This window comes from Lepisma saccharinum, chromosome 1 (assembly GCF_977018435.1).
Source record: "Lepisma saccharinum chromosome 1, izLepSacc3.1, whole genome shotgun sequence".
Taxonomy (NCBI): domain Eukaryota; kingdom Metazoa; phylum Arthropoda; class Insecta; order Zygentoma; family Lepismatidae; genus Lepisma; species Lepisma saccharinum.
The window spans coordinates 66,974,143-67,001,524 of record NC_139229.1 but is presented as its reverse complement, the minus strand read 5'-3'; the positions used below and the strand labels follow the sequence as shown (position 1 = coordinate 67,001,524).

The 27,382-nt window shown below is 36.7% G+C and overlaps 1 protein-coding gene across 4 annotated transcripts in view; it reads right to left on the bottom strand.

Moving 5' to 3' along the window:
- Nucleotides 1–14,340: 14,340 nt before the first annotated feature.
- Nrg (Neuroglian) overlaps nucleotides 14,341–27,382 on the bottom strand; it is a 57,212-nt gene continuing 44,170 nt past the window's right edge. For 2 of the 4 annotated variants that reach the window (XM_083132397.1, XM_083132406.1), the window contains exons 20-23: nucleotides 26,114–26,277; nucleotides 23,993–24,203; nucleotides 21,858–21,961; nucleotides 14,341–18,250 (exon numbers count right to left, since the gene is read on the bottom strand). In XM_083132397.1, the coding sequence (XP_082988523.1) occupies nucleotides 18,150–18,250; nucleotides 21,858–21,961; nucleotides 23,993–24,203; nucleotides 26,114–26,277 (580 nt within the window). In that variant the 3' untranslated portion in view covers nucleotides 14,341–18,149. Of the gene's footprint in view, nucleotides 18,251–19,738; nucleotides 19,848–21,857; nucleotides 21,962–23,992; nucleotides 24,204–26,113; nucleotides 26,278–27,382 lie in introns of all 4 variants that reach the window. The other 2 variants (XM_083132417.1, XM_083132428.1) reach the window with 2 other exon arrangements.

Genomic DNA, 27,382 nt, shown 5'->3' with positions numbered 1-27,382 from the left:
ACTCAACAAAGAGTGTGGCATTGTTAATTTGGATGAGTACAAAAATCAGGGCACTCACTGGATCTGTTATCTTAAATATTTAAAAAATGAGGCATTTGTGTTTGATTCATTTGGAGGTGTTCCACCTGAAAATTTAATAAAATATCTAAAATCAGCTAATCTTTATTACAATAATGCCCGTGTTCAAAACTTCAAAGATGTTAATTGCGGACATTTGTGTTTATCTGTTCTCAGATATATGTCTCAAATAAATAAACCATCAATTGAAGATTTTCAAAAAGCCTTGTGGTATCTGAAACATCATGGGGGTATTCCATCTCACCAGCCAAAATTCAATATTGAAACTTAAATTGCATGATGATATAGTGTATCCCAAAACAATAGCTCTCAGAGCATTTTATGGCATGTACTTGATCCCTAATATTACTCACCATAACAACACAATTGCAGTTGGGGATCAAAAAATTGTCATCACTCCAGGGCAATATAATCTATCCACTCTAAATGCTCAATTACCCAGAGGTATAGTGTTAAGTCAAAATTCTGTCACTCACAGAGTAGAGATCGTATCTGCTACAGAAACAGTGGATCTGGGTACTATAGGAGAGCTGTTAGGATTTGAGAACAACACAAAACTTGAAGCAGGCATCAAACACACTGCTATTAATATACCTAAATTCTTAGCCATAGAGACTCTGAATATTCACTGTAATGTGGCTGAGGGTATGATCACCAAATCAAATGGCATAGGCACTCACAAACAAACCGGCATCATTGCAACATTCAAACCTAATTCCGAATTCATGGAGCCAATCATCTACAATCCATCCCCAACATTATATTTTCCTGTGTGCCATAATAGAATAGATTATATTGAATTGATGGTCACTAATGAAAAAGAAGAATTAGTTGATTTTGCTGGAGCCACAACAACTGCTATCATAGAGATTAATATTTAAATAAAAATACATACAATGGAAAATATTGAGAGTTATGAGCTACAATCATTCCCCCCAAACAGGAGGACATTTGCAAATTTAAATCAACCCAACACAGAAATTGAGGTTGATCTTGATGTAGGGGATGGATTTATACACCCCCACAGAGCAGATCTATACATCAAATTTGATGTTGTAAAGCTCGATGGAACAGATTATCCGGCAAATTCAAATATAAGATTGGTAGACAATTTTGTGCCGCATCTGTTCTCTGAAATTGAGATCAGAAAGCATGGTGTTGTTATAAACAGAGTGGATTATCCCGGCATTACCTCCACAGCTTTGGCCACATTAAAATTATCCAAAACCGAGGCTTCTTACTTCAAAATAGGTGGATTTGAGGCTGGTGAAAAAATATTATCTAAAAACCACACAGTGCTGTTCCCTATGCGCCTGTTGCCAGGATTCTTCTCAGATTACAAAGATATTATGTGGAAGGGTGGTTTAAGAATTACATTTAGAAGAGCTGCCAATGATAATAATGCTTTGATGAGGTACAGCACATTAAACCCCACAGGAGAAGCTCTGCCTAATACCCTACCTGATGCAGGCAAGTGCATTATTCAGACTATGGAGCTAAGAATCCCTGTTGTTGAATATGAGGCCAGTTATGCTCTTAAATACAAAGCTGATATAATAAAAAATCCACAAGTTCTTTTGCAATTTTATACATATCAATGTGTACAGAAGCCTGCAACTGGTACTTATTATGAGTTTGATGCTACAAATTCATTCTCCAGTATTCAATATGACATGCCTGATTTTGTGGTGGTACTGTTTCAGACTGGGAGACACAATAATCAGGAAAAAAATTCAAGTAGATTTGATAACTGCAACATCAAGAACATATATCTTAAAAATGGCAGAAATGAGGTCTTTCCTAGAGAAAATTATAATTTAGACATGTCCAAGAATGATTTCCTCAAATTATATGAGGCATTTACGGCATTCAAAAGGGTTACTACTGGCAATACTGATATGTATTACACTCCAGATGAATTCAAAGCACAGAGACCCATGTTTGTAATCAACACTTCAAAAAGGAAACAGGTTGTGGTGAATGACAGAACAAACATTAAAATTATCTGTGAATTCCATGAGGCATTACCTGATGACACCATATGTAGTGTTATTCTCATAGGTGAAAAATCATATGTTTATGATGTAAGAAATGAGAGGGTCACGGAGCAATTCTAGAGGGTCTCTGCATATTGCATTTTTTTTAATAAACAAATTGAAGCTGGTATCCAATTGAACTTAAACCAGAAGTAAATATGTATGGGTGTGTGTGTAGGTGGCTCTTATAAGCAGCTTGGCCTAGTTTTAAGTATGGCTAAAAAAATATCAAAAAAAGCATATTTTTGACAGGTTTATGGACAACAATCTCACAGAAGTGCCTTTTGTAAGTATAGCCAAATCAATCTGAGGGGGGTCATACTTTCTCATGGAATCCATGAGGGCTTTTTTACAAAAATCTTGGATTAGACGGGGTTCCACACTTGAGCAAAAAGCTCATATAGGCATGTTGAGCTTGTTTTAAGTGTAAGCAAATCTGCTGGAGGGGGGCTCATACTTTCTTGGGTTTATCCTATATACTTTTATACTACTTATCCTACTTAGAGCGGCCATATTGGAAGCGACACTAGCGCTCAGGTGGTAATTTTAATCGCGAATTGTGTGTGTATTCGCGATAAAAATTACCACCTGAGCGCTAGTGTCGCTAAGGAGCAAACTTGGAACTGCTTATATTTTTGTTTCCCAAGTCGGCCATGGGAGCCAAACAATCTATATGAAAGAAAAATGTTAAAGAGAATGCCATGGCTCCCCGTAAAATTATTTGCACCCTATTAAAACAATTTCTTTCTATGAAACTTAATATGAAATATTAATGATGACACTGTAATCCAAGAAGTCGTTGATCAATCAAGGGATTTCTATTTGTTTTTCAGGTGTCAAACACATGTATTTCACCTATAATTCACACCAGGCGCGTGCCCAGGATTTTCGTAAAGGGGGGTTATGAATCCAATACATTTTCCAGTTCACATTTCAAATTTCTTGTAATAAATTAGATAATTAATATACTTGGATTTTATCCCAATGAACGCAATCAATGTATTTGCTATGGATGCTTCATGTTTTTATTGCATCATATAAAAGCACCTGCTTGAATATTTCCAAATTATTAATATTTTATATTTAATTGCTCAAATATAATTTTTAAACAAAAAATATGTACACTCAACATTGTAACAACATTAAACTGATTAAGACTACTTGATGTCTTAAAGACAGTAATAAATAAGGTACCACAGTTCAACAATTTAAATCCTGAAATTTAGGCACCGAGATTTCTGTGCGAGTTCTGACAATATGTCGGTCACAAGTAACTTTTATATCCCGGTGAATGTTCAGAGCAGCTAACCCATTTAATCTTTCTTCGCAAATGGTATGTCGAAGATAGGTCTTCAACCGCCTCAAAGTTGAGAATGATTTATCATTTGATGTTGTTGTTACCGGGATTGTACATAATATGCGCAAACGTGTTTACCCAGGGAAATATTGCTTCACTGCACATATCAATTGCTTCAAGAGCATTTACTGGACGTGTTTGCATTGCTGCAAGATGACGATACCACAGTCTCATTTCAGTGGGAGCGTCGTCGCCTTGTAATCAAGGTGTCCCGAGTTCGATACCCGGTGGAGGCACATAGTGGTTTTTACAAGAGTAAAACGTATAATATTTTGGCATATTAATTGCTTTTATTTTGTTTATGAACTGACTGGGCCAGTTGGGCTATTGTTGCATCCTTCACCCCTCCCTTCCTCCCGGCATGCTATTGTACAAAACATCGCTTGCCTCCTTCGTAAAACCATGCTTCGCTACTGCCTGCAACAATTATTATTATTATTATTATTATAATTATTGATATTTTGAAATAAATATGCATCCAGGTGCGAAATAAGATTTCGACTTACTTTGCCTACTAATTGTAGTGATTCAAATCTCACAGAACTTTGCTCTGCTGGCATAAATGGTATAACAAGGGGAAAAAAAGGAAAGGAAAGTTAGCAGCACTGTCGTAACAGGAAAGGGAGGGTCATTCTCCTAAGAGGGCCATCGTGGGTGAAAGAAAGGGGAGGAGGGATTCCTTCAGTTCGCATTCCAAGGGTTACGGCTCTTTTCTTGACCATACTGAGAAGGAAATTCTCCTTTCTTTTCAGTGACTAAGGAATGAATGAATGCTTGTGCATTGCTGTAACTCAACTCCAATATTATCAAAAGTAATTGAAGAAGCAAATAATTTCTCATTGCCAAATGTAAACATTTTACAATATTGGCGATTTATGAAATAAAATGTATTTCTGTTTTGAATTTTTTTAAATTACGAAACCAATGGGGGGGGGGTTTAACCCCCACCAACCCCCCCCCCCTGGGCACGCCACTGATTCACACAATATTTTGCAAAATGGTTAACATAACCAGTAGATAACCAGTAGGCAAACATTGTCTGTAGTGATTCAAGAGTCTCCCCTTTGAAGGAAATAGAGTCTAAGGGACCCATGTTTTAATGTTTTAGCAAGTACAAAAAAATGTATTACAAATTTTTACACAATTCATCAAAGTGTAGATAATATGTAACCATTATTATTTAATTAATTCGATTTTTCTTTCATAGCACAACACAATGGTGTTGTTGGATTCTCGTTAGATTCCTTTGTGCGTAAATATCTTGCATACTGGAAACTAGAGGGAATCATTATGAAGAATGATTTATAAAGGGCTCCCTTAATCAGTTCTGCAGAGATGCCCAAAGCTGTTGGTACAAATTAATTGTCTATTAATATTAAAATAAAATAAAAAATCCATCCCACAACAGCCCATGAAGGGCCTAGGCATACATACTGACTGCCGGTCTCCCTCCCACCTTTCCTTCGTCACCTCTAAGATTATCGACCTGTAAATATCAAGTAGATACAGTCCCTATTACCCTATTTATGTTAAACTTTATATTATTTGGCAGTCTGGAAAGGTCATTATCGAAATGTTGCTATTTGATGTTGCTCGATTTTTTTTTTTGTTCGTTGGGGTTTCAAGATATCATCCCTTTTTTGTTACTTATCTCTTTTGGGGAGGGGGCAACTGCCTCTATGTATCCTGCTATATCTGCCAATGCGACATCCTATATTAAAAAATTGCCCCCTTTAGGATTGACTTCGCCCCCCCCCCCCCCCTTGCAAAGAATTCCTGGCTACAGGCTTGAGTGGACTTAAAACACCAACTCAATCAATTAATGAAACCCAATTGTAGACCTACTTAAAGCTATTGCACCTTAACAGTAGGGTTATTGTTGTCAGTGGAGTGCCCATGATTTTTGGAAGGAGTACATTTTTTTTAGTAGTAAGCCCTCGTTTTTCGATATTTTCTTGCATTTGGATTTGACTTTCTTTATAGTAGTACTGGGACAATGGGAATGGGGGATTTGAACACCACCAGCCTGCCCTTGGGGACGCCACTGACTGTACTGGAACAACAATATTTTCTGGCATATTTGTATTACATGTTCTTGTTTTCTGATGAGGGAGCGTCCGCCCCTTGCCTTCTTCTGGCTTTGTCACAGTCATTGATGTTCGGAAGAGCGACAAGGGGAAGCCACAGCCCCCTAGAAAATTGAAGTCAAAATAAAATTATATTTTTCACACACGTAGTTTTATTTCAGCCAAAGTAATTTATGTGAATACTTATAAGGGTGTTGCTGGAACATGACAACTTGAAACTGAAGGTTTTTTTTTTGTATGGAAAACCCTATTAGGGGAGAAAATATGCCACGTTTGTCCGCCCCTGAGAAAAATATACCTTGCTTGACCCTCACTGGAAAAAAAAAAAAAAAAGAACTGTGGACATCCTTGGTCACATCCTGTCCCCACCAAGCAAGGGAAACTTATTGTGCTAAGAGAATATTTGTTTATTTAATGGATTTTTGCTTGGTATTTAGTGGTATATTAAATATCTCCACCTAGTGGTGGCAACTGGAATCCGAAAGTGAGGAGGCAAAAGTGGCAAAAAGTGTGGGAAGTGCCACTTGCCTCCCCCCCCCCCTAATCACAGCCCCTGTCTTCACCACCCTACGACTTTGGTTATTGATAGACACAGATGGGTGTTAGATATATGTAGTAATTACCAGTCACAATGCCTTGCGATTTAAACTTTTCAATTAGAATTTGTTCTACAGCATTCTAAGAAATCAGGCATATGGACTTCATCTTGTATGCTGCCCTCTTGAACTTTGTACGCAGTGGGAGATCCTTGATGCTTCCACATGCTCGGCTTATGTTGCTCGTAAGCTCATCCACCATAACAATCCTAATTGTCAGCTTGAAACGGAAAAATATCTGATCCAACAAATATTTGGCCAAATTTCTGGAAAGGTGTCAAAATTTGGGGAACCCATTGAGTGAATACCTTATCATGAGCAATTTTTGGCAACATGGACTGTCATATGAGATGCCACATGTCTCTGCTAAATATTACACCTTCACAGATGTTGCAGAACCACATCTGGAAATTTTTGTGATCATTTCAGTTGGCAGTGCTCAATCACACTACATCTCCCCCCTGCCATGCCTTCCCAAGACAGACTGACAAACGTTGTACCATTTTTTTCACAATCTTCATTTCATATGGACTTTTAATCCATGAATTTTAGAAACTATCAGCTGTAACATGACAAAATTTCATGTCCCTGTCTATAAAACTCAATGCATTGTTTGATAAGCAAAGCAAACACACAAAAATATTGCAATTAGCGCTTGAGCCCCTATTTCAGATAAGCAACAATATGCGGGCAAGTAATTCATTCCCAAAAGTTGACGTGATCTTTTCATCAGCAAAAATAAGAACAAGACAAAACATTGAACATTCCAGCTTATATATAAACTGTATAAACATCTCACAAATGACAGTGTGGAACGGCTACCTGCATACCAAACAGGACCTTTTTCCTCAGGCATCCAGTTATACAATATGTTACCAAAAAGTTACAAACATTTTGAAAGAACCACAATCTTTAAAAGTAAAGTGAAAAAAAAATGTTATTGGAATACACATTATATTCAGTTCAAGAATTTCAGGAATTAAATAACTTTATAAAATAAATTTAGATTTAAAGAACTAGTTCACTTCAAGAAATAATTTGTCATTGTATGTTTTACTATTATATTATGTTATATTATCATAGGTGCCAACTCCATGGGGCTTGGGGGGGCTCGAGCCCCCCAATGTTAACGATGTGGGGGCAGAGCCCCCAAATAATTTTGCTTAAAAGGATCTAATGTATTATTTTGCTTCTCTTGTAAAGTTTACTCTGAATTGTGCCTCATGAACTTAACTTTAAATACACATTTGAAATGTTCTAGAGTCTAGACCATCAACTTTGGGGGGCTGAGACCGCTAAACCATCAACTTGGGGGGGGGGGGGGGGGCTATGACTGGAAACAGCAAAACACATGACTTATTACTGTATACTAAGTATATAATTATTATTTACTATTATACATACCTGTATAGGTTAGGTGGTAGAACAGCTACAGGCTGAACCTCGCCCTTTAATAAAGGAAAATTGAATTGAATAATAAATTTAGCCGACGACTTGTTAAAGACTGTTTGGTAATCCCCAAAAGGAATGCAAATATTTAGAAATATTATTGATGTGAATGAGAAGTCCGGCCATACTGGACTGCGACCACTTTGCCCTCGTCGGTGGACGTTGAGAGCCTCCAGCATGCAAGAGATCTTAAGGAACTGTGAAAACCTTCTCAATTTTTTTGAGAAATTTTCTGAAGAAGATTCTACTGACGCAGTATCAAAATATGCTGGGTACCTGGAGACAATGCTTCAGTTCCACACATTTTTCTTTCTCTCCCTCTACTGCCATGTGATGGGTCCAATAGAAGAGGTAAACTGTAAGATTCAGTCTCCACGCATTGGTGCTACAGAAGTGGAATCAAAACTAAAATATTTGACTGACATCTTTCAAGAAAAGCGAATGGGTTTTGAGCAGTTCTGGCAGAAATGCAGAGCAAACCCAGCCTCGTTGATGAGCCAGAATTGCCCCGCCAAGGTCACGTCCCTAAGAGACTTGAAAATCCTGATGCTGGCAAACCTTGCAAGTTCTACACTCCAAAATAGTATTATAAATCAATATACACTGACGTGTGTGACACAGCAAAATCATGTGTTAAACAAGGACATGAATCTACAGGACTACAAAAAGTAACAACCGTAGAGAAAGAATGCATCTCAGCTGTGAACAGTTGCACAACAAACTTTCAGCAAACATGAGAATTATTTCGCCAAAATGTGGATGCCGATAGATTCTCCTTACACATGTCCATGCTTGGTGATATTGCCAAACAGAAGAAAGTGGTTCTAAGTACCATGCGTGATATAAGGAAGTTTCTTTGGGAAGACAGCACCCTCCAGGAGCTTCTGCCTGAAGATGCCAAATTCATGATGATTCTCTGCACTGTGCCAGTGATGACAGCCACAGCCGAAAGGTCATTCAGTGCTATTCATCGACTAAAGACATATTTGAGATCTACAATGGGGCAGAAGAGACTAAGCAGCTTAGCAGTACTCCACATACATCAAACTGTGTTTGATAATTTGGACCTGAGACTGCTCGTTTAGTACGCCGCGCGGTCTGACGAAAGTAAGCCCAGTGTCGCCGAGGCTTTGAGCGCGAAATTTGAATTCGTATACATAATGGAGAAAAATCATAATAACTCTGGCACTATGGGACCAATCTACTTCGGATAACTTTTGTTTTGCAGGTAATACATCGGTGCAAGCAACCATGTTAAATTTGGATGCCCCAACCGCGGCGGGGTTATGAGCGGGGGCTGCATCCCCCGAATTTCAATGAAAAAAAAACATAAAAATGAGGAGTTTGCCCCATCTTCTCCAACTACTTTGGGGAGAAAACCGGAACTTTTACTTTTTTTTTTTTTTCAAAGAATTGACCTTCCGCAACAGAATGAAACTTGATTCATGTTCGTGGGTGCAATATAATTTGAATAATAAGGCAAAACGTAAAACTCTGTTGTTTTTTTCTCAAAACAGCGAATTTGCATATTATTCATAAAATTGTTATAACTCGGACACTATGGGACCAATCTACTTCGGATAACTTTTGTTTTGCAGCTAGAACATCAGTGCATGCAACCAAGTAAAATTTGGATTCCCCAACCGCGGTGGGGGGTTACGGGCGGGGGCTGCATCCCCCGAATTTCAATGAAAAAAACATAAAAATGTGGAGTTTGCCCCCCTCTTCTCCAGCTACTTTGAGGAGAAAACCGGAACTTTTGCTTTTTTTTTCAAAGAATGGACCTTCCGCAACAGAATAAAACTTGATTCATGTTCGTGGGTGCAATACAATTTGAATAATAAGGCAAAACGTAAAACTCTAGCGAATTTTAGCCAATTTGCATATTATTCATAAAATTGTTATATAACTGACACTATGGGACCAATCTACTTCGGATAACTTTTGTTTTGCAGCTAGAACATCAGTGCATGCAGCCAAGTAAAATTTGGATGCTCCAACCACGGGGGGCTTACGGGCGGGGGCTGCATCCCCCGAATTTCAATGAAAAAAGCATGAAAATTTGGAGTTTGCCCCCTCTTCTCCAGCTACTTTCGGGAGAAACCCGGAACTTTTGATTTTTTTTAAAGAATGGACCTTCCGCAACAGAATAAAACTTGATTCATGTTCGTGCGTGCAATACAATTTGAATAATAAGGCAAAAGGTAAAACTCTAGCGAATTTTAGCCAATTTGCATTAGGAAACGATTGTGCGTTAGGGAAATCGATGAGCTGTTATATGATACGAACTGTTTTCCCTAACAGAGGAGTGAAGGGAGCTTTTGCAATCGTTTGTTTTGTCTCTACTTCTGTCTACTTTGTCTCTTAGACTCACGCTTCTGGCGCCTCTGGCTATCGTCAAGCTTCATTGCATTTCTAACACAGAGGCGACAGAAAGCGGACACCGCCAAACCTCTTCCAATCCAGCCTCTCCTTGACCCCCCCCCCCCGCCACTACTTTCAGCTGGATCACCAGGTCTAAACACAAAGAAGAATGTGTGCCTTATCAGTACTAAATCACAGCGTTGGAAGCTTGAAGGAAAACATCATCGTAAATACCAAGCATTGATTGTGTCTGTCAAGTGTCGAGCCAACACGTGTTTGGGTGAGCCCAAACATGTGACATATTCCGAGAAAGGAGGGGGGGGGTGGAATTTTCGTAAACACATGTTCCCGAACCGAACTGTCAGTGTTTCAACCTCAATATACAAATATAAGTGTGGCAAACCCTCGATAATTGTATCTAAAACTGTTTGTTGCATATATGCAAACGCGGCTGACAGGGACATACTTTTTTATTGCACATATGCAACTGCGGGGGACTAAAGGTTTTAATGAGTTCATAAAAAAATAACCAAGTGAGTAGAGTAACATTTGCTTTATTTTTAAATCATGTTCATATGTTTTTGTTGTGTATGTCACTTTATATCTTACTTAGTGTACATGTAATTTTTTTTTATTATTGCAAAATTAAATTTACAAAGTAAAATATTGTAGCAAGAACAAATAAGTAAAACTATTTTCCTGAGATTTGTGTTAGCATTTATGTAAATAATTTTAAAAAACAGCTAAATATTGTAAATATTTGTTATTTTATGGGTACGTCAACACTAAGGTTATTTAGCACCCATCACATGTCTGTTGCGGACATTAAAACACACCCATGCCCTCGCTAGGACTCGAACCCGAGACCTCCGGATCAAAGCAAGTTGAGTCGACCACCCAACATGCTCTGCTACCGAGGCTGGCATAAAACTGATACGTTGGCCTCTTAATGCAAATACAAACATTCAATAAAAATGTTAATTATCTAAAATACAAATGAGCAGACACAAAAGACGTAAAGAGACTTTGAAACATTTTCTAAACGTTTTTAATGTTACCTTTCATTTGTATGAGGAATATAATAGCTGCTTAAAACCTGCTATACGAAGACGTAATTTTTATTTTTAAAAAAGGGAGGGAGTGAGTCATTCATTCATTAATTTATTTCAGTGATCAGACACTACCTCCCAATAATTTTGATAAGTCGGCACCCTGTATAGTATAAAAAAATTTCTGCCAAATTGATGTATATATATATATATATATAATGTGCGATGTCAACATGTATTTTGTAATGTACATGCACCAATGCCTCTCAGGTCTACTTTCGGTGTGAAAATTGCTCAATAAACTCAATAAACTTTCCTTCATGTCTTTCTTTCTCTGCTCCTTTAACTTTCATAGCACACTGTTCATCGGAATGAACATAAGCTGCACTTGTCTCTGTAGGAGCTCCTTGTGATATTAACAAGATACACCTTGATCTCATATGCATGATATAAAGTAACACGCTAGGAAATGTGGTCCTCTGGCAATTACTTTTCGGTAATTGAAGAAAGCAAATAACCAAGAAATGCTTTCATTACTGGTTATAGAAATGGTTCAAAATATGCCATACCTTTAGTCAATATTGAAAAAACAACCAACCTCATTGGGAATTGTAAAGGAGCAACAAAATTTCTAAAAAAATCACAAATTGCAGTCGAAGAAAATAAAATACTGACTTTACTGACCATTTTATTAAATAATGCTGACAAATTACTGACTATGATGAAAAAAATTACTTTTACTGATTTTACTTACCATTTTTCACCTCAGTGATATTGTTTGACAAAGAGTCAAAGCCATTATTAAACAGATGAAATACACCTGTTATTTGAAATGGAATAAAAAAAAATGTTTCAGAAAAATTGCTTTAAGTACCAGGTATGCCACAAGTCAGTTGTCACTAGCAATCGTTCGACTTTGTTTTGCCTAGCGTAGTGGAAGTTAGTTGTGAACTTGACTAGTGCATATTACCCAATATAAGAATGCTGTGCTAGGAATCTGCTAGGCAAAACAAAGTCTAACGATTGCTAGTGACAACTGACTTATGGCCCACCCGTATAAAGCAGTGCTTCTCAACTGCCGGGCTACAGCCCAGTACAAGGCCTGTTATACCAGGCCACAAGAGGTCCTACTGAAAATGTTCTCTCCATCGAACATTATTGGATTCAAATTAATAATATAACTATAAATTTTGCAAGTATACCAGGTGTATAAGCTTAAATCTGCTGCTTTGTAGTCAGAAAAACACATGGTTTGTTCATAGAAAGCAACAAGAAATTTATTCAAAGTACTTGCCCTCACAAGCTACACATTTTGCCCACCTCTCAGGCAATTTGTGGATACCACGCCACAAAAAGTCCTTCTCTTTCGAGGCAAACCACTCATCAAGCCATTTTCGGACCTCTGCATACAAATCGAAATGCTGCTCAGCGAGGGCGTGGCCCATCGACGAAAACAGATGGTAGTCGGAAGGGGCCAGGTCTGGTGAATAGGTGGGATGGGGTAGCACCTCCCAGTTGCGTCGCCAAGTAGTTTTAACGTGTGCGATGGGGCGTTGTCGTGGAGGAAAATCCAGCCTTTTGTCACACACAGCACGGTGCAATTTGATCAGTTGTTGGTGGTAGCCGTGGGCAGTGACAGTTTCATCAGGTTTCAAGAGCTCAAAGTAGACGATACCCTGTTGATCCCACCAAACAGACAGCATTGTCTTCCGGCCGAAGCGATTTGGTCTCGAGGAAGATGTTGATGGTTACCCACGATTTCTTGCGTTTAGGATTCTCGAAATATATCCACTTTTCATCGCCAGTCACAATCCGATGCAGGAAAGACTTTCTTTTTTTGTCTGGCAAGCAAGATTTCGCATGTGTTTTGGCGTCAAGCTGCCGATCGGTCAATTCATGCAGCACCCATTTTCCGATCTTTAGAACCTTTCCCATGGCACGTAGACGCATGGAAATGGCTGCTTGAGTAACACCCAATTGCTCAGCAAGCATCTTTTGCATTTGGGTATCGTCCTCATCCAAAAGAGCCTGCAATTGATGGTCCTCAATCTTCCTGGGCCGATTTTCACGCTTCTTGTCGCTCAGGTCAAAATTGCAGTCTTTCAACCGACGACACCAATCCCTGCACATTGTTTCCGATACAGCACTGTCACCATAGGCCTCTACAAGCATTCGATGTGATTCGGCGGCAGATTTCTTCAAATGGAAGCAGAAAAGCAGAGCCTCCCGCATATGATCTTTTTCTGGCACAAAACTAGACATGCTTACCACAGGAACACTGTCTGTTGTTGTCTGCACGTGCTGACGATGTGCACTGATTCGTGTTGGCAGATGTCCATCTTATACAAACACCAGGTATGGCGTGCCCATGGTAGCTTCATACGCTCACTAACGCCATCTATAAGCAAACAGAAGATTTAAGCTTATACACCTGGTAATTATAGGGCTGGTCGAGGAAAGACTGAGTGGACGTGGTTGTCGTTACACTGGCGTTACTTGATGTGCCCATCAGCAGATGTCGTTGCGGTCTTGGGCACACATCAAGTAAAGCCAGTGTAACGACAACCACGTCCACTCAGTCTTTCCTCAACCGGCCTGAAGATGACTCCGTGAAGGAGTCGAAAGCTTGGAAGAACTCCTAAGTGTTTTTCATCGTGCTGTTTGTGTGTTATTTTAAGTGTTTTAACAAATATGTTGCTGGCACGTGACGTAAGAAGTTTTCTACAGTCATATAATTATAGAGTTATTCATTTTCCAATTATGATTCATTAGAATTTTTTGGTGTTCAAAATGTAACATGGAAAATTAGCACTTACCAAATTAATTTAATGATGTTGGCCTAAGCAAACTAGATTTCATTAGATCCAGCGGTTGAAAATTGATTTAAACCTTAATTTTATGTTTGTCAACAAGTCTAGACATAACTGTAGTATCATTCTGTCATAATTTATTTATTAATATTTGATTTCACAGGTGCACATTAATCAATGTATAAAATTTAAACAATTAGAAAGATATTTACAAGTAGTACTGTTGAGATTGGGGGCACAGACTTTAAAGATAAAAAAATTACCAGGCCACGATCTCACCAAATTTGAGAACCACTGGTATAAAAACATTACATTATCTCTAGTGCACCTGAAACAAATGCATAAGAAGCAAAGAAAATTTCATCAATGAACAGCTATAAATTGCATAATATCTGACGACTATTCTTCTACTTTCAGACATTTTACAAAAAATGCAATAAATGTACTACTATCGTTAAAAAAAACAGCTCACTGTATCCATCATCTTAAATCAACACCATGTAAAAATCCAATATTATACTGTTCTGGCACTTAGTTTATTTTCGACTGTAAACATAAAAAAAATATAGACATACACATTTGTTCCAAGGGGGATGTTACAGAGTAAGAACATTGCAAAAGCAAGCTACAAGAATGGACTGCAGAACTTAGATCAGCTGCTGATTTTTTATTACAGCAGATCTAAGTTTCTCTGAATATTATCAGAACATACAAATTACATGAGGAATGCATTTTTCTACTGTTCACATCTTAAATACAGCAACCTACTCTCGAATCAAGAGTAGATCACAGGTAACATTAATGTCAGAAAGTTACAGTGGTACATAAAATGCACTGGTTTTTAGGATTAACTTTCTCAGAAAGCACATTTCAACAGTTAAATCTTCGTAAACCCCCAAAAAACAAAATTTACAACCAAGTAACACAGCTGCCAATTCAATCACACTCTTTATCATAAAAGTCTTAATCGCTGACATTGCAGCAAGTACAGTCTCACAATACAATTATTAAATTTTCCTGTGATAGGATGAACACAAAATAAAACATTCTTTAAAAATGCTGATTTAATCACCTTTATGAAACAGTATCTGACATGCTACTTGTAAAATAATTTATCAACAAATGATAGTTCCATGATTGTATAGCATAAATGGTTAATACTTGGTCAGCATTTGTACAATGAGATTGGGCCTACAGATTGTGATATGCACAGCCCTTTCACCAAACCCCAAAGTATGGTAGAGTTGGTGCAGGAGATTCAATTCATGTAGTTTATATGACAATGGTAGGTAATTTATTACCAGATTTTGTAAAAAAAGAAAAAAAAGAAAAAGTTTATAAGATACTACTCTTAAGAATTTTTTTTCCTCACATTAAAATATTTAATACCAGTACTAGAGCTTGTATTTGTTGGGGAACAGAAACTAATATACATAATAATTACAAACTTACAATTGACAATGCTTTTCATTTCTTTCATATATGGTGCACACTTCACCACCCCTGCCCTTAAGTGCTTTTTATTAATGATTAGGCAACACATTTCATCAAGTGTCTGGCCAAATGCTTTCCAACCTTTCCTTTCTTATTAATTGCATTTACTTATTAATTATTGCACATAATTATGACAATATTTGAAAGTTAAGTTTCTAAATTGCACTCAAGTCATGATACTTTCTTGCAATATAAATATGACCCTTTAACTGTAATGTGATTTAGTTTCTGACAACTCTATTGTCTTTAGAATGTTGATCATGTAAAAGCTCATTTTCAGTAACTAATGGCTCATTCCACAACCTTTTAGAAACATGATATATATGATAATGCAGGAATCTCTCAAGGTTGACCATATGCAAAAATTAACATTGAAAAAATACAGTACTAATAAATCAACGAAGGGAATAAACTCTAAAAAACAATGATATGGTCTTGCATTTTTACCAACATTAACACAATGGGAAATACCCTAAATCCAATGCACCAGTATTCGTTACAAAGCATAGCTCTGTATATTTAATGACCACATCAAGTCACTTGCACAGATCTACTTCTTCCATGTTATATCAGATCTAAAAGTAATTGAAATTCATACGCCATCTATAGATATCAAAGTACTGATGTTAATGATAAAGTTCTTGTCGTTCTTATTTGTTTCAAAATTTTATTTTCCAGGGAATATTGGAAATTCCTGCTACTCAGCAAAGATTACACGGTATACCCTAAGAAACAAAATTTGAACATGGACTTTAGGCCGTGAATGTAAAAGTTTGAAATAATATCCCAGAACATGAAATTAACATAGACATTAATATAAATGAACCACATATTGTATTTGGTACTCAAAGTAACATTTGTGCTTTATACGAGCATTATAAACATTATTCTTCATGGTGTAAGCATAGTGATGTTTTGGGGTAATTTGTTTGAAATAATTTCCACTATTATTATGCTACAATGTCTGCCAATGCAAGATTGACCAGTCTAAATGAACACTGTCTCAAAGCATTAATGAGAAATGCTAGTAAGTAAAATGAGTTTTCTTTCTCCTAATAAAAATTAAAATGCAATAAAAGTATGCTACTTAAAAAAGTTAATAATGCAAATAAGAATACAGTATTCAGCTTATGCACAAGTCGACAATAATTATTCACAGACTGGTCTACTTAAAGTAAACACCACTTTTAGCAAACCGACATTTGTATTCCATTACTTACGTAGCAACAAATTTACATGAGATGAATTTTGCATCGTACTCAGATCTTGAATTAAGACTTTTATGATATCATTAGACTCATCTTCCATGTGTAAATCATAAATACAAAAATATGATACACACTGACTAATGTCACACATATGAAAATACTTAAAGTAGTCTTTATGTATATATATATAGCAATTGTAACTCACATACAAAACCAGTGCCCTAAAAGCAGGAAAGTTACTTCAACACTGAACAACGTCTTTCCCTTACAACTTCAGTAATCCTAATCAAAGGAAACCAGACAAAAATTTTGTAATATTGTGCAGCTGCTTGGAAATATGGATACAAGTATCTCCTACTTTCCAAAATATTAACATCAGGCTGTTAACATATTACAGATCATCTCCTCCTCTCACAATTTACAACAGTGCCTTTCCTAAGGCACTTATGCTCTAATAAAGGACAGATCATAGAATAGAAATATTCTAATGGAACGAAAAGCTTTCTCTTAAGAAAAATATGTATAAAAAAATAATGTAAAAAAAACAATAATTACTAGCCAGACAAGTTACGGCTTATGATTTTTTTATAAATAGAACTATGCTATAAATCATGTAATATTTTTCTTCTTAAAAATAAATAATACATGTTACAAAAGTAATGCTGCGAACCATAAATGCCCAGTTTTCCACTTATAAAGTTGCAGAACACTGTAGAATTGGATGATTATTTTGTAAACCTTCAACAACCAGTTCATCTTGCTCAGCCTGCAGAAACTACAACACTATGAGGAGGAGTTAAAATAATAACAAGTACTAAACCCAACATCTGAGATTCTCCATGGCAGTTCCTATAGTGTGGAGCATTTACATGATATATAGCATTTCAAGTGCATTCCAGTTCATTTACAACCTTACTGTACAATAACAAGATCATAGGGATGGTGCAATTTAATCAGATAAAAAGCATATATATATTTATATATAATCTATAACTGTGTGACTATACTACTTTACAGTGTTAGCAAACAATATAGTGGAATAGTCGAATAGATCGAAGCTTAAATAGAGTTATCTTCTAAGAGCTAGCAATAGCAGAAGCACCAGGTGTTAAACAAGAAGTGCAAGACACTGATATTTGTATTTACACATCTCAGTATGTTGTAAGTCTCTTCAACATTCCTCTGGCTAGAAAGCGTCCGTAGGTACGTGAAGAGAGAGTTCACACATGCACACACGTATGTCTTCACCTCTAACACAAACGTAAGGTTCCTCCACGTTTATATTTACCACTGAGATGCAGACCCACATCGGAATGATCCAACGAGTAAAAATGTACCTGAAGTGCAGGCAGATCTATAAAAAATCATATTGCTACTCAAAAACCAAACTTGCTTTTTTTCTCTTCTTAACGCAACTAGAGCAGAGCATCACGATCGTTCCAAGTATGCTGCTGAATGTGATGGATAAGCACTTTCAGAAATGAAAAAAGAAGCTTCTCCCCGCACGTGAACCTCACGTTGAGGGGGACATGACAATATTAAAAAAGTCGTCAAGTCTCTGGAAACGGCAATGCACTCCAAGGCAAAGATATGGTGTGACTAATTTACTCTTCCTAGTACACTACACATAAGTGGCAATCGCTGATGGGGATTGCTCATCTTGTCTTCTTTTATTACCAGCACCATACTGCCCAATAAATGACCCATCCTCCGTAAATCTCCCTGGAAAATGATAAAAATGGAAGTAAATGGGTAAGTCCCACAGACAATTAAGCAATTTGGAACACAAGAATTTATTACATAGGGTGGTCCAAATAATAATCCAATACAGCATAAGGTATTCTAATAAACAGACACATTTGATGGATTGACCGTCACCAGGATGGATATTTACGCATCCACAATGTCGGTATAAGCACCATCATTTTCATGTAATTGAGGGTGAAATGTAAATACACAACTTCACTGAAACTTAAGGGGGTGACAAGACATTTGGACCACTCTGTACATTATTTTTCTCAATTATTTTTTGATTTATTTTACTAGGCAGTAGCAAAGCATGTCTTAACATTTTATTCACCATTTACATTTTTTTTAACTGCATTACAAATTGTGATGGCTGTTTACTTGTTTGAGTGTACTGCTTTCTTCTTTCCAGCAAGTCTAATGAAGATATGATATGATAAATTTTGCAAAACGTAATCACTTGCAATAGGAAAGAATGTGCTGTTTAAGATATTCAATAGTGAATAAGCAAATAATGAAGTCCAGTATTATAGAGAATCCCATGCCAGTATGTTCATGGAAAATTGAGAAAAGCACCAGCCTCCGTGGCAGGGTGGCTAGCACAGCACACTACGATGACAAGGATCCAGGGTTTAAATCCCACCATGGGCATGGGTGTTCTTTGCCAGTGTCCCTTCATCAATTTTGTCACGTCATCACTCATCCCCAATTTCGCGATTAGCCAAAAGTGGAAGAAGTCTCAGGTTCGATACCCGGTAGAGGTACACTTTATGCACAGGAAGGATAATTGAGACTAAACCTACAGGTCAAAGTGGGATCCAAACAGGTATGTACCTCCACTGAGTATCGAGATTGGGACCCCTTCTTTGCAGGGCAACAACATTACTACTATGCCACCAGAGAGGCTAATTCAGGATTTGAATTGTCCATTCAGATTCTTCATAGATAATTTGCAATTTTATATTGGTTCTTTATCATTATTAGCAAAACCTTCACACTGGTCTATCCCTACTGTGAAGCAACAGGCTACTACAGAGCTACTGCAAAACTACTTTACACCTGCTTGACTTAAATCTACCAGTGATAACTAGATGCTGAATAACTAACAATCCTTCCTAGACCTGCTTTATTAATTTATATTTAACCATAGTTATATCTCTAATAAATATGCAACAACTTATCTAATACATACTATTGTCATAATTATCTACATGTTTTAGGTACTTACATGTATCAACAAGCAACAATATCTTTAAACATAAAAGAAGCACCACTGCAGAAACTATACAAAGCAAAAAATTGGAAAAATAAAAATAGCAAAAGGACTAAGGTAACACTAACAGGCTGAAACAAATCATTTCACTACAAGAGGGGGAGGGAAACACTAACTGAGAACTAAGTCACCTACTCTGCAAAAAAACAAATTCTGTTCTAAGGTAAGGTTTTATAAGTGTATGGATTTACCTGACACCCAATTGTTACACAAGAGTGGCATAAGCTGATGAGGAAGCCTCTTCTGGTTTCCTCTGTCGACCGTATTGTCCTATAAATGATCCATCTTCATTCATACCTTCTATCAGATTAGGTAATGAGAGAAAAAAGAAAACAAAAAAAACGGAGAATTAAAAGCAAAAGAAATAATAATTTGTATCCTTAAAAAATAAAAACAAAAGAAAGACAACTGAAAAGACGAAAACAATATTTGCCACTCAAGTTTAATCTTCATGAAAATTTGTCAGCTACTGGTTACATATCAAGGATATTTATTGCATTTCTAGTGCAGAGCAATATTTACCCCACATATTTGCTGTCATAACCAGCAAGTTGTAGACGTATATTGGACTACACACAATGAAATAATTAAGCAAAGAGTGCTTGAAAACAATATTGTAAACTGAGAGCTATTTCAGGCTTCTCTGAAATGAAGAGGCCAGTTATTACCAATAGTAGGTCTTAGATTGGTCTAACACATGTTGTGGCTCAATGTTTTTTTGGTCTCTTACACATAAACTCCTAAAACCGAATCTCCACCAATCCTGTTTTACACTTCAGGCAATTTTCTTCCGTACATAAACTCTTCTTACAGAATATTCTTCTAAATACAGGGTGTTTGACTCACTCTCGGCCCCCAATTTTCAGTCATAAAAATCAAATTATTGGTCATAATTTTTGATACAGACATCCCTTGGTGTATGAGAAGCGTAGTGACGTCAGTGGAGATGGCACCACAGCCTCTCTAGTCCTTGTGTTGGCACGTGCATGCATCTGGGCGATTCTGCCGTTATATGCCAATCGTATGGATGTGTGCTTTCAGTCTGAGTTCTTGGCCCTGCTGCCATGTCACACTTGATAGTGGTTTGTGATTAAACTAAACTAAACTCCATGGCCCAACAGCCCTTGAAGGCCCAGGGCCTGCCAGAGTGCTTTTCATTCGGTGACGCGTGGTCAGCGCATCGGATCCCATTGCCACTATTTTTCTGGCTTTCGTGACCGGAGCCCGCTACTTCTTGAAGTAGTTTTCCAATTGTCCTCACGATGCTGGGTCAATGCCAAAATTTTGGGGCTCCCACCGGAAATCGAACCCGGGACTGCTCCTACCAAAGGCGAGAGCGCTAACCACTTGGCTACATGGGAGCCCCGGCTCGTGATTATAGTACAGTATGAGTTGGTACTCAGTGGAACAGCGTGTGATTTCTTCATATGGGGCATTCTTCAAGGAAAGGTATATCGCAACAAGTTATGGACTATCATGGAACTGCAAGACAGCATTTGGCGAAGATTGATGCTGTGACTCCTGATGTGTTCGTGGCTACCTTCTGTAACATGGAGAGATGTGTGCAGGATTGATGATAACAGCGACCACTTCCAAAACTTGCTGTGACGTCACCATGGCTCTCATACACCAAGGTATGTCTGTAGCAAATTTCGTTACATTTATGACCTATAGTTTGATTTTTATGACTGAAAATCAGGGACCGAGAGAGTCAAACACCCTGTACATTATGCTTAAAAAATAATAAATACTTTAAGTCGGATAAGTGAAGAAAAAGATGTATGAAATTTAAGAATGGAATCCATTGATTTACTTTCACAAATAACTGCAAGTCAGGTGTCTGATACCATGTGCAATAAATATTACTGATAGTTTAACATTTGAGGTACAAAAATCAATAATCAATGGAAAACAAATTATCATCATTGCAAAAACAAAGCATATAATAATTATTTCAAATTTGAAATTGCTATCTTATCTGAACTATAGTATTCAATTATTTATTTTTTCCTATGCGACAGTATATATGCGACAACATATTTGCAAGAAAATGCAAATTGCTTATGAAACTTTTGCAGCTTACTACAATTTCATGCATTAAAAATATATATAACTTGGTCTTCAGCTTAATTTACTTGATTCTCGTTAGGATGTTTTAATTTTCCATTCAAAACAGGTTTCACACTGTTACATCTGGCCTACCATGCAAAGCTGATTCTCAAGATAATTACAATCAACTACAAGGTTGCAATGCACATCATACATTAGTAGATTCCATGATCACACAAAACATGTAGATGCAATACACACCTGTATCACCTTCTCCATACTCGGCCATTGAATCTGTATCGCTTTCAGGAGGTACTTTGACATCACTACTCATTGAACTCCTTCCATGGGATTTATCATCAAGTCTACAAAACAGATAAAAGAACTTAAAACTTACTCAGTTACATGTTAAGTTCTTCAAAATAGATTATGTTTCTCCACGTACCCAACAAAGTGACATCTTCAGATGTAATGTAATTTAAAATTAAACAGTAACATATTTATTGGATACAAAAACAAGCAAAGATGATACGGTTAGTATACTCACTGCAAGTTTGCCACAAGTAAATTAGCAAATCCATCCATGAATAGCAATACAGCAAAACCCTTTTTCTCATGGTTCTGTATCATTTTTAAATGTGATGTAGACAGGGTTACGTGAATTTAAGTAATTTCTCTGACCATTTTAACCTTACTTTAACTTTAACACTTAGGAGCCAAAGAAACACTCAAGCTAAGTAACCAGTTAGTGCTTCTCCTAAAATTATATCCACAGGAAAAACTATGAAGAATTGCAGTTATTTTATTTTGATTTTGTTAAATCGCTCTACAAGTGTCTGATGAACTTCATGTATTAAAATATACTGCATGTGAAAGAACAGAGCAAATTTGAGACCCTTAAGAAATTTCTCATCGTTGAAAACAGAGTTCCTTTGTTCTAACAGTGTACTTAAGATACACTTTTTTTTGTAGCCTGTTAAACAGAGACCTAGCTCCTTTCAGTAAATAGGTGTCAGGAATAGACAAAACTAAAAATAAATCAGGCAGCAGCAATCCCCCCCCCTAAAAAAATGAATCCAAATAAAATAAATCTACACATTTGGAAATGTGACCTTAAAATGTATAATTTATTATTGGGTACGACAAATTTTGTGTTTCCGTGTTGCTAATTTGATATTTATTAGGATTAATTTTGAAGGCTCACTGCCTTCATTCACTAGATGCATTTGGATTAGTGTAAAAGGTAAGTGCTCCCCTGTGCTATGCACCACGCCATGAAGGCATACAGGAGGTGTGGGGTTAGGGTCCCACACTTCCTTGATTAAGGCCGAAGGTGGGGGTGATGTGATCAGCACCACGACCCTGGCTGCCTTGCTGGGTGGGTGCCAGAGCCACTTGAACAGATGAAAAAAAACAGTTTCTTCCCTGCCGGGGATCGAACCTGGGTCTCTCGCATGGTAGTCAGACACCCTAACAACTGAGCTCCCACAGCTATGTACAAAAATTGGATTGAAAGTAAATAATTCTTGCTCTGGAGTGTCCTTCCTGAAGAAGGCTCTACCTGTAACATCATAGAGAGCTCCGCAATACATTCTAATACATGACCAGCTCTACCACATTGCTGCAGATTTTAAAATTTGGCTAGCAACAGTGTAAAAATTTATAACGGCTTGTTTATTATTCTGCCCTAATGATACACGTGATACAAAATGTATACAGTGGAACCCTGATTTCACGTTCCTCGGTTTTATATTTTCCCACATTATACATTTAACATTAATGGTCCCAATAGAGCAAAATGCTATAAAATTTTCCCCAATTTTATTTTTATGAATCTAAACCCAAGAACAGGTTTGTCAACCCATATCATTGAAGAGAAGCATTTGATTAAAATGAGAAGAGTTTTAAAAAGATTAACGGGAAACACAGAGTTGAATGTCTGGGAAGCTTCGTTCATTGCAGAAGAACACTGTAATAAATTAAATAATGAATATGGTAACATAGATCCAGTATGGAGTTTTCTTTTTCACAAATGGAGTAAGCCACCATCTTTAAAATTTAATGTAACAGAAAACATCACCTGATGATATTTGGGATTCATAATTTTAAAAAAAATCTGAAATAAAAATAAAACAGACTGTTTTTTTCAGTTAAGTTGCTATATTACAACAATGTAACATTGACAACATCCATTATATAACAGATTCTTTTTGTTTAAAAAATTACTAACCATTATTATAACTGTATCTTTAGTCAAAATGAAAATAAATGTCTGATGGAAGGAGCTTGTGTTCTCCTGAAACGTCAGAAAGAAAAACTGTTTTCTTATGCTTGTAATAACAGTAAACTACAGGAAAATAACACTTTTCAGTTGTACATGGAAGGGAAAAACTTACGGTTGGGAATATTCGTGAAAACCACCTTCTTCTGGGTAATCATTTCTTCCATGTGCTGCCTCTCTCTCATGAACTGCATACTTCCCTCCTCTGTTTCTTTTAATGATGCACACAATAATTAATACAAGCAAAAGGAAAGCAATTGCTAGCATCATTCCTATAAACCACCCTGCAGTTGCAACTGTCTCCTTAGCTTGAATAACTGGACCATCTGTAAAAAGGTAAAATTGCATTCACTTTTAAAATTATGCACTGTTAGAATGCAGTAAATGCAACAGCGAACAAATGATGTTAATGTTGAAAGAAAAATCAAAACAACACAACCTGTACTTTGTGTAGTGACAACAATTTCTACCGCTACACTAATTGAAGCCTTGGCTAGAATGATCATCTATGATGCATTATACTTTAAACCTTCTTTTATAGTACTCACATTAATCTTTACTCCACTGGTATCTACTATTATGGGCATATCAGTGAATCGGTAAAGTTACTGATAATTTTACCAACCAAATATCTATAAATAACCTGTAATCATAAGCAGTAATACAGTGGAAACTTTTTAAAGTTTCTCTCTTATTAGATACAGTGAAACCCCAATTTTACATTTTTCAGGGGTCCGTAAATAAAAAACTTAAAACGTGGGGAAGTATAAGATAGGAGTGAAGTGTCCAGGGTTCATTTCACAGTGGATTCATGTAGAATGGTTCAGATCCCATTTTAAATTGCATTCGTATCCAGTTTCGATTAGTCTATCAGCATCAAGTAATCAAGCTGAAAACAAGTTGCGTAGTTTTACACATAAAAAAGGGGATTGTTATTTATGTTCACGATCGATGCTTTTTAATTGGCTTTAAGTCTTGAGGAGGGTAAACTTCCCTTTTTCCAGTAAATAAAGTTTTCTTTTTCATCCGTCTTTGCTTCCTTTCCTATGTTGAACATTGCGTGATTAAATTTCAACATGTGAATGGACCTGAAGAAAAGCAGCGATTCTATCATACTTAGAACTGCGTGCATTTGCTTCTTGCCCTGCTCTGAGGTTACTAAAACATAATCTAAGCGTATTTTGCAAGAGAATATGAAATCAGTATTCAGAGCACACATATTTCCTTAATATTAGAGAAATGTTTTATCAAGGTTTCCTTGGACTCGGCTTGCTTCAAGGAAACTTAAGATAAAATGTTCTCCTGAATTGCTGGTAACCAAGTGTAAGTCAAATAAAAAAAATATGACAGGAACTCACTCATGCAAAGAACTGCAAGAATTTCATATTTTAATAAGTATTCTTAAAATATATTTAAAAAAATACTAAACTTTTTTACTTACGATTAGTGGGTATGTACAACTTCAAGCAACATTTCAGGAATCAACTGTTCCTTTCGCCAGGTTCCTTCTTGACTAGCGAGATCGCTTCATAACCACGTCAAATTGAATTAAAAACAAGGAAAATGGATACAGGAAAAACTTTGGTAGAAAAGGAATCCTAAAAACTTGCCCAGTCCTGTTAAAACTTCCATCCCCACTACCATCCCTTGGTAAAACCACATAAGTTAAAACCTGATGAAGGGAACAGTTGATTCCTGAAATGTTGTTTGAAATTGTACATACTCACTAATCGTAAGTAAAAAATTTAGTATTTCTTAAATATATTTTTTAAAATATTTCTTAATAGGGATGGGACCGATTAATCGGTATTCTATCGGTATCGGCCGACATAGGCATATCGGTTTATCAGTAAAATTACCGATCCGATATATTGATAAATATCTGATAATTTAGTACAAAATTCTGCCATTTTGTTGTAATTTTAATGGATAATCTGCATGCCCTAATTTCTAAAAAAGTAAATGTCTTAATATGCAATTTATTTTTCACTACAGTCACCTTGAAACACACATTTATTAAGGAGGTCAAAACCTTTTAGGTTCTTCAAGGATCATTTCTAATTTTATATCGGATCGGTAGAATATCGGTTATCGGTATTGGTAAATTTTATATCAGTACTTTATCGGTATCAGCCAAAATTTCATATCGGCCCATGCCTATTTTTTAAGAATACTTATTATTCTGTAATTGTGAGTAATTCGTACACCCACAAGATATGAGTAATTTCATATTTACCAGCATATGTCTCCACTTCTTCCAATTCGCTAGCTGTAGTATATTCCCCATCAACAGACACTACTCTGAATTCATAAATTTCACCAGGTTTCAAACCAGTAACAACTATTGAATCATCTTTTGTTTCCGGATCAGTTGTCTGGAACATATTTTCACCCTTTTGCCTGTGAACAAGCAGGAAAAATACAGACATTACTTTATTATTGCATTAGCAAATCAAATTTTAAATAAGACAGACTGTGAAACATTCTTCACTTTTAAACCTGTAAGTAAAACAAATGGAAGTGTTTTTATTTACATTAACAGAGTATTTGGTATTTCTCGCTATTTGCCATCACTTTTCTGCCACTTGCGGCTAACTGGAATGAACAATTATCAAATGGAATGGATGAAGAGACATCACACCGAAGTGACAGGCAACAAGTGACACTATAGCTTCACACCGAAGCAACTCTTGTTTCTCTGCTCAGTTCGGATGATGTAATGGTATGTAATGATAGTGATATAATTGCACTAATCAGTGTATAATCACCAGTAAATCATCTCCCGGATGGCATAGTGGTAACGTCATAGCCTTGTAATCAAGGGGGCCTGGGTTCGATACCTGCTGGAGGCACATGGCACAGTGGTTTGGATCCCACTTTAAACTGTAGGTCCAGTCCCGATTAGCCTTCCTGTGCATAAAGTGGACTTAAAACAACAAATCAATCAATCACCAGTAAATCATGTAAAATTTGTGCAAGTTATTGGAACTCGGGATGCATGTCGTCCATGAGAAAAATTAGAAATTATATGAACTAATCTTGAACTATATACACTTGACTTTTCGCTTTCCCTTCCAGTCTGGATAAAGTAAAGAACTACACAATAGAGTACCCTACAACGTTGACTGACCTAGTTCGGACTGCCATGGCTTAAAACAAAATCAGTTACATCCTAAATGGCTACAACATGGGTTCTTCACATGATGTTGAAGGAAAATTGCAGCCGATAACTGCACAAACAAGCTTGATGAAGCCAAAATAAAGTTATGCTTAAATCCTGTTCATATTGATGTTCATTATATCAACAAATTAGAGGTTCAAAAATGTTGTAAGGCTGCAGGTTGGGCTCTCTTATAGTTTAAATATAGCTTGTTGGGGTGAAGCATTCACTGTGAAGGAAGGAACAACAAAATGAGGTGACTATGATATTGAGAAAACAGCCCAGTCCAAGCGACCCATGCTTCGGTGTGAAATCTCCCTAAGACTTAACACATTATTCAGTGTG